The sequence below is a fragment of the Sceloporus occidentalis genome, unplaced genomic scaffold (genome assembly GCF_023333645.1).
Source record: "Sceloporus occidentalis isolate IW3139 unplaced genomic scaffold, rSceOcc1.0.p SCAF_270, whole genome shotgun sequence".
Lineage (NCBI taxonomy): Eukaryota > Metazoa > Chordata > Lepidosauria > Squamata > Phrynosomatidae > Sceloporus > Sceloporus occidentalis.
Genome location: NW_028317250.1, coordinates 627,501 through 636,422, shown reverse-complemented (window position 1 = coordinate 636,422; position 8,922 = coordinate 627,501). Strand labels below are relative to the sequence as shown.

At 40.7% G+C, this 8,922-nt stretch overlaps 1 protein-coding gene across 1 annotated transcript in view; it reads left to right on the top strand.

Annotated features, from left to right (window-relative positions):
* The first annotated feature begins 8,846 nt into the window (after window positions 1-8,846).
* LOC149275717 (tyrosine-protein phosphatase non-receptor type 5-like) overlaps window positions 8,847-8,922 on the top strand; it is a 12,121-nt gene continuing 12,045 nt past the window's right edge. Inside the window, exon 1 of the mRNA XM_089504413.1 lies at window positions 8,847-8,922. This exon is cut by the window's right edge and continues 83 nt beyond it. Coding sequence (XP_089360539.1) covers window positions 8,847-8,922 — 76 coding nt within the window.

The window sequence follows — 8,922 nt, the reverse complement described above, 5'->3', positions numbered from 1 at the left end:
TTTAAATTCACACCGTTGACTCATGACTTTAATGGGCCCCCGTTTCTGAGCTGAGTCACACTCCTTTGGGTATTTTGCCGTGACATAAATAGCCTTCACACTTTTGTATGATTACTTTAAAAACAAGAGAGGTTAAAAATATTATTTCTTTCCTGTATCCGGCGGTACGCGAGCAAAACCAACAATAAACCCAGAAATAAGTAAAATCCTATTTCTGATATATGAAAATGATGCGAAACATGTATAAGTCACAAATTGTTACATTATTAATAGTTTAATTGTTACATAAAAGAAAAAAAAAATACATGGAGAATTCCCACCTGCAAAAAAATGATTTTATGAGAATTTTTTTCTCTATGTCTAAAATATTTTTGGCTTTTTTAAAATTCTTCTTCTTACTTACTTTTTCAAATGGTTGCTGTTCCCTAGAAAAGTGAGCTGGTTCTGTTCATAAGACCGAAGGTCAAAATAAATAGCGACACCGGCATATCATTTTACGATAAAACAAACATTAGAATACATTCTCTTAAATTATTGTTCAGTTGACATAAAATATTATATTTTGAGACTTTTGCATAATTTTGCTTATTTTTACTTGGATGTTTAAATTCTGTAACAGACGTCGGCATTATTATTATTATTATTTTTTTTTGCATTCACAATTTCATATCGGTGAACGTGATTGGTGCTCTAGCTTTGTTCTGATTGTTTTCTTGGTAGGCCAATTATTTTTATCACATGGGCCCTTTAAATTGCTTGTCAACTGATATGTTATTTCAGCGAATACAGTCAGATAACTCAACTCAGTGAGGGTGTTATAGGATGATGCCCCTCTTTTCTCCCCTGTGCCCCTCTTTCTTACCCTGATGCCCCTCTTTTCTAGGAATGTTTGCTAGTTATGCGGGTATCAGACTAAGTTTCTGGAGCACATTAGTCTCCTGTATAGAAATAGTTATTAAAAAAAAAACAGAAAAAAAATTTTTTGCACTGAAAATGGTGGAGCCTGGACTTTGAAGACTTCATTTTTGGTGGTAGAGATGGACTTCTGCCTGCTACCCTCCTTGAAGACATCACTGGGCCTGTCTTGAAGGGACCCTAGAAGACTTTAGCCATCATCCTTGGAGGGAAGGAAGGGGCCGCATATCCCCACATAGGGAGAGGAGGATTGGGGATCCAGTTTCTACTGTGGCCCTACCACTTTTGGAGCATACCATGGGCAGGTCTCAGGAAGCACCACCACCAGGGCTCCATACTAGAAGGGATCCGCAGCCGCAGCCCTATGTTATATATCTAGGCTAGTGGGTCATACCTGGGAACTCTCTGGGTCAAACCCCAGGAGAAGAACTGCTTCTCCGGGTTCTCCAGGTCAACACCCGAATCCTCCAGGTCCTCCAGGACCTTGACAGGCCCAACTCCCCACCTATTTCCCCTTTAAATGGGGGTGTTTCCCGCGATATCATTGGGAACACCCCCAACATCAGCGGTAACGCCCTCTACATGAACGGGAACGCCTCCGACATCAGTGGACAGTCCTGGCCGCGTCCCGTAAGCCCAGAAGTTCCCAGGTATGTATATGACCTACAGAAGCCACCCTGTCTGTCTATAAACATTAAAGAACCAAGGAGGAAAATCACTTTCATGGGGTTTTTTTCGGGGCATATTGCGTTGAGCGTTGCCAAAATGACTTTATTTTTACATTTTAATTTTCCATTCATTCCAATCTGCCGAACGTGGCCGTGCTTTAAAAAAAATCTGTTTTACTTCTCATATGATCGCTTCTTACTTATCCAATCCTTCCCGTGCCAATTATATTTTTATATTTGCTTAAAGAAAGCAGACAAAAAAAATAAATAACCATAACTAATGTATTTTCCAAAAAATAGCGTCGGACAAGTTATTCCATAAATCCTGGTTTCCTTGGAAAAGATACACGTAAGGAAATCCAATTAAAAATGAAAAACTCTACAAGATAGATCAAAAATGTAACTTAGAAAACATTCAAACAACCACCTGGGTGAGGGTTATATATCAAAAGTGATTCTGGTCTTAAAATGCTCTTATCACCATAGCAACCCTGGAAATATTGCTGCTGATTGACAATGTCACTGGTTGCTATGGTAATTTATCAAACTTTACGCCTGAATTACTTTTTCTAACAAAAAGTTTTGATTGGACAAAGTCACTGGTTGCTATGGTAATTTATCAAACTTTGCACCTGCCAACATAGTTATTTGAATGGCTATTATGTATATATTTTTTTTATTATTATTATTTAGAACATTTTATATTTTTTGTTTTTACATAAAAAAAAAAAATTACATTACATCACACAAATTTTATAATAATTGAAAATAATAAAAATTGTTGTGTTGAGCATTTCTGTGAGGATTCCAGAACTCGGTCCGGTGGTTCAGAAACCTTTACAAAAAATACTGATTTTATAACAATTGAAAAAATAATAAAAATTCTTGTTTTGAGCGTTTCTTTAAGATTCCATGTTAGAACCCGGCCCCAAGATTCAAAAACCTAAAGAAAATAAAAAAAAATGTTAAATAATTAAAAATGAATAAAAATTGTTGAGCGTTTCTTTGAGGATTCCAGAAGCCGGCCGGGTGACTCAGAAACAATTAGTTCTTGAAGGTCATGCAGAAAGCGGGTCTTTGAGCCTTAATTTATTTCTTAGCCAAGAGGGTGCGAAGCGTTGCCAACAGAATCCTTCTAACAGAAGGCTGCAAAAGACAGGCTGGAGCGAGGGATCCAAGGAGCGCTGGCAGCGGATTACACGCCGTGTATTTAAAACTAAATTGGTGACTGTCTTCCATCCTGACATGAAAAACGAAATGCGCTCTGTCAATCACACATGCCCATTAGATGACTAACCGCGCACCCACACATGACGTGTAGGCAGCGAATATGTGCTGCATGTGCTCCGAACACACAACATCTTTTATTTACCGCTTTGCGGTTAAAAATACAGCGTTGCGTCATGCGGCAGACTGCGAGCCCGGTCAGGGGGGGGGCAGAGACCGGGACCATGTCAAGAGGCTGAGATGGAATGTATGGAAATTGTGTTACCGAGAGGGTGGTAGATAAGTGGAACAGCCTCACGGCAGAAGTGGTAGAGGGTATTGAAACATGCATGGGATAGACATACGGCTCCTGAACCTAAGACGAGACCAACGACTGATTAAGGTTTGAGACTTTACTGCAGGGGAGACGGGCCAAACAGGGGCCGCATGGGGCCGATCTGCCGGCAGGCTCTGGGTTTGTATGTGAGATGATGCAGAGTAACTCTATAACGAGAGCAGATTGCCGGCGGGGGGGGGGGGGGGCGGATAATACTTGGAACTACCCACAGAATAAACGCTCTCTGACTTAACGAATGTTTGATGACAGAATTCAGTTTGTTCTCTTTGAAATTAATCATCGTATTCCACGGATAAAGGGCTTTAATGTGCAATAAAGTGCGGGCACGCCCACATAATCAGTGGGAGAAAAGAGCACAAAGCTTAAGTGTCCCTGTTCAGTTTGACCAGTCCCTCTTTGGTCCCTACATCCTGATGCCCCTCTCTCCTCATCTGCGCTCCTCTTTCCTTTCCTGATGCCCCTCTCTCCTCCTGATGCCCCTCTCTCCTCCTGATGCCCCTCTTTCCTACCCTGATGCCCCTCTTTTCTAGGAGCTCAGAATGATTGCTGGGTATGAGGGGATCGCAGGGTTCTACGGCCCTAAAAGCCCCGATAATGTGTATAGAAACAGCAGGAAACGGCTTTATAAATGAAACGGGGTAAATAAACCCCATTATTATTCTTCTAAAGGTTATTTATTCAGGAATAACGCCGCAGAATACAATAACCGAGTATTCAGACATATCCTAAAGCTGTCGGATACTCTATATTTCCTTTTATGCCGTGATTGGGATCTGTTTCTTTTCTGTTATTAATGTTTCTTTCTCGCCGTTTCCAAAAACAACCCAATAAACAAACAGAACAAGAGAAATAAATAAATACGTTCTTTGATACAAAAAGTGTTTTAAAGCTGGCTTCGTTACCAAGTAAAATGGGATTTCTGGCATTTATTTGTTCTAGCAGCATAATACTATACAGTAACACACACATTCTAACAGCATACACACACACACTAACACCGCACACACCCGCTGACACTCTAATACTATACAGTAACACACACATTCTAACAGCATACACACACACTAACACCGCACACACCCGCTGACACTCTAATACTATACAGTAACACACACATTCTAACAGCATACACACACACACTAACACCGCACACACCCGCTGACACTCTAATACTATACAGTAACACACACATTCTAACAGCATACACACACACACTAACACCGCACACACCCGCTGACACTCTAATACTATACAGTAACACACACATTCTAACAGCATACACACACACTAACATCGCACACACCCGCTGACACTCTAATACTATACAGTAACACACACATTCTAACAGCATACACACACACTAACACCGCACACACCCGCTGACACTCTAATACTATACAGTAACACACACATTCTAACAGCATACACACACAAACACGCACTAACACCGCACACACCCGCTGACACTCTAATACTATACAGTAACACACACATTCTAACAGCATACACACACACTAACACCGCACACACCCGCTGACACTCTAATACACTCACACACCTAGAAAAGAGGGCCGTAGGCAGAGGAAGGAGGGGTTTTGGGGCACAAAAAAGGACCGTCCTGACTAAACAGAGACACGAGGGATGTGAGGCAATATCTAACGTGTTCACATCATATCGTTACAGGTACCTGGATGATTTGGTGCTGAGGAAGGAATTTAACGTTTAAAGGGGTACAGACATGGGCTGCTGAATGTGGTAAGTGGGCTCTCACACTCAGGCATCAATTATTCTGCTGGGTTTTTTTAAATATTTTAATGATCTCGCTGCTTGATAATGTATAGTTTTGGGCTATTCTGTCCTTGGCAGGGCTGTAGCTTCTGTGGGGGGGGGGGGGAGAAGGGCAGCTGCCCCAGGTAATGCGCGGCGAAGGGGCCCTTTTGAGCCACCATGCGGCTCCTATACCCCATTCTTTCCCAGAAAGGGGAGACCCCCGTCCGTGCCCGAGGGGCCACGAGCACCATCGGCGGCTCTGATCCTTATATAATAATAACAATTATTATATAATCACGGAGAGTTATGTCATCCGTTGAAAGCAGACGTTCCTCTGCTAAAAATGAATGAATTACTGATTGTGTATTTTAGGTGTTTCTGTATTTTAATAATATGACATTATAAAAATGAGGAGTTATTGTAAATATCAGCCATTCACCAAGATCTTAAGTGTAACGCTAGGAAACCGTATCACGTTATTTAAACGTTGTATTATTTCCTTATCAACCCAAAATTTGAATTAAACTGGGGGGAGGGGATTGCTATTTTTAAACATTTAAAGTAAAGTTGATTTACTTGTGTAGTAATTGTGGAAAAATATATAAAACATATAAATAACTTTAAAACCAGACTAAAAATAACTAATTAACGTGTTTTTTTTTGTTTCCTGATTCAATTTTAACTGTTTTGCTGTTATTAAGACACCAAATTTTAAAATTAAAATTAGAGTCAAGGTTGGCACCGTAATTTTTATTTGTAATTTTTTTATGACTTTTTTTTATGTTTGCCCTCGCCCCCAAAAATAATAATAATAATAAAATCATCTCCTGCTGATGACTCCGTCTTTTTTTGGGGGGGGGCAATGCAGCTCATTGTAATAAAAAAAAAAAAATGAAAGCAGGTAAATCTGTCATTAGGAGTCAGAGACGAGTGGGGGGCAGCATGTTACGTTAGGGGTCTTTAAAGGGCATCCCCGCCTTATTTATACAGCGTCATCCAATAATGGGCTACAACTGATGGTGGATACCCCAGAATTAGGTCATGTTATTTTTTTAAAATGTATTTATTATTATTTTTTTGTTCTTTTGCACAGTGGGAAAGGAAAGGGTTAAATACTATTTCTATAGTATTTTATCTATTGTCATGGAAAACTGGCAATTAAATATTTATTATATTCATTAATAAATAAATTCTCTAAAAAAAAGTATCCCCCTCCCCCCCTAGCAAAGTCTGTTGTGTCATTGGATTAATTTAGACCTTTCAACAAAACAAAAAAAAAATGGTTAAAACATTTCTGGGAATTTTACATCTCTACTTCTAGCAAGAAACTGATTAAATAAGGGTTTCTGCCCAGAATTTCAGCCATTTGCGTGATGATGCGTTCAACAAGATTTCAGCTTCATTCGTAAAGTAAAATTATGCCCAGAAGCGCCTTTTATTACCATTTTCTATTGTGTTATATTTTTGAGAGGATATATTTATTATTATTATTGAAAAATAAATTTGATAACCGCCGGGTTCACAGTGATGTCACTTTTACTCCTTGTGATGTCATTGGGAGACTCATCTTACATCAGACGTGGAATTTAGTGCTGCCAGCTCCCCAGCTGTTTATACCACCTTATAGCGAGTCAACCCAGATCTCCGATCCCAGTAAAAAAGAGACCTTTGCGTGAGTCATCTGTATTGTTGTATATAGAGCTGTTGGAATGGACCTTTTGTCTGATTTCCCATTGTAAAAAAAAGTAGGCAATTTGGACTCTGTTTTTCATTCTTTTTCTGTTTTTCATTCTTTTCCTCTGTTTTTCATTCTTTTCCTCTGTTTTTCATTCCTTCTCTCTTTCCGTGGCAGCCAAGCCTTATATCACACTGCATTTAATATAAAAAATCCAAAAAATAGGAGCGCCGTACGCTAAGCCGGGTTGATTATCTTTTATCATTGGGTGTTGGAGGCATAAAGGATGAATGAGGGACAGGAAGGTTTCAGCGGCGTTGGTGGGAATTGCACACGAGAGAAGGTCAGGTGGACCTAGAAGATTGCACCAGAAATTGGTAGGAAATAAGAAGCATTAGTCTGATGGGCACTGAAGGGAAGGTAGAGAAGTCTATTAGTCACACAGAAAGTAAGGATTCAGAACTGTACGCAGAAGCATCTATCTGTCTTCTCTCACGCATCGCGGTCTGTTTGCTGAAAACTGTGATATTTTGAATGAAGTCACCTGTGTTCAAGCAGGGATTTCAGTTGTGACATATGAATGAGAAAAGCACCAGCTGGGATGCTCAGACATCATTAAACGAGAGCAGAGTGTGAAGGGTGCGGCTGCAAACTGTGTGATCCCTGAGAATCTGCCCATTTACCCCCCAGATTGCGGTAACAACACATACTTTCTTTCCCACGCGTATTGGAGTCTATTAAGCATGAATTAAAGCATTTCTGTGCTCGTATCCTTTAGTTATATGGGTCTCACTGAAACAGGAAGCATACTTAAGTACACTTCCTGCACGTACCCTGCAGCACTTCCTATCGAAGCCACCGAGAGCTGAGCTTCAATGAAAGCAGTGTCAGCCAATCACGTGTCTGCTACATGTTCACACTGACTAAAGCTCCCGTGTTCTGAGCATGTGCAGGAAGCATACCTAGGTACACTTCCTGCTCTCAGCAGGGGCACCTGGGAGGAGCTCAAGGAGACAGAAATCTTATTTTCTGACGCCAATAACTAAAAAAATGCATAAATCCGCTAAAATATATTAAAGTCTACTCCAGAAACGCATCTCCCATGACGAGAATTGTCAGCGACCATCCCCAATGCCGTCCAATCACCAGCAGGCATCCAGCAAAACTATCCCCAAAAAATATATTATTTCACCTAAATATATCCTTCAATCCTCAAAGACTGTAACAAAATAACGCAAATAATCTTTTTGTGACGTCCAGCTCGGGGTTAAACGCCGATCGTATATTTTTTTTTTACGTGGGATTTTTTTTTTTTTTTTTTATCTTTATTTTTTTTTTTACCTAAAGGGAGAAAAAAAAGATGAAAACGTCCTCAAAACGTGACGTTCTCCGTGGATTAGAATGTGCGTGTTTAAATTGTCATTTTTATTTTTTTTTATCTCAAAGATCTTTCCGGAGCCGAGAGATCGTTCTCTGTTACAAAAAAAAACAAAAAAAAACTAAGCGAACGAGGTCTCGGAAGCCTCTTCCTTCTCAGCCCACGCAGGCTGCGCACATGTCCGGAATTCTAATATATTCTCATGACTCACGGCAGAGATGGGGATAAATCCAGCGCTGCGCGGGGAGGGACGTTTCATCTCTGCGCATGCACGGGTTAGTCATCCCCGAGACGAGCGGCATGCAGAACCGGCGACGGCTCGGAAACGATTCAAAAAGCGGAATCTGTCGCCTGTTTTATCAAAATCACCGCTTTATTTATTATTTTATCAATTATTACGACAATATCGAAATCCGACGACAATCAGCCACAGCGCGAAATCACCTAATGGGGAGGAATAATCATGCAGATCGGCTGCTTCCGTGGCAGATGCATAAAGTGGTTTTTAATACGTATATAAATGTTTCTTGTTATAATATGCCGAAGCCGAAACATGACGGCCGGGGACAAGGGACGATATGATGATAGCAGAGAGATAACCCATTGGGGAGGAATAATCCTGCAGATACTGAAAGGAGGAGTAAAGAAAATTTTCCGAGTGTATTATGGGTTTTTATGATATATATCGCTGATTTTAATCTGGAAGCGCTGTTCTGCGGGTTTATTTTGGGTATAGAAATGTAAAATCTGGGACTTGAGACAAGTAGAGTGTCTGCTTTAGGTCTAGAATTATGGCGGGGCCGCTGCAAACGTTTGAGCGCTGTGTTTATTCCGCCCCGGGTTAGGTCCCTCGATGACGGAAGTTCTTATGAAGACATGGCTACCGCGGATGAGACCGACGAGCGCCAGGACCGGCACGTTGGGATGGATCCCTCGCCAAACGTAGAGAGGA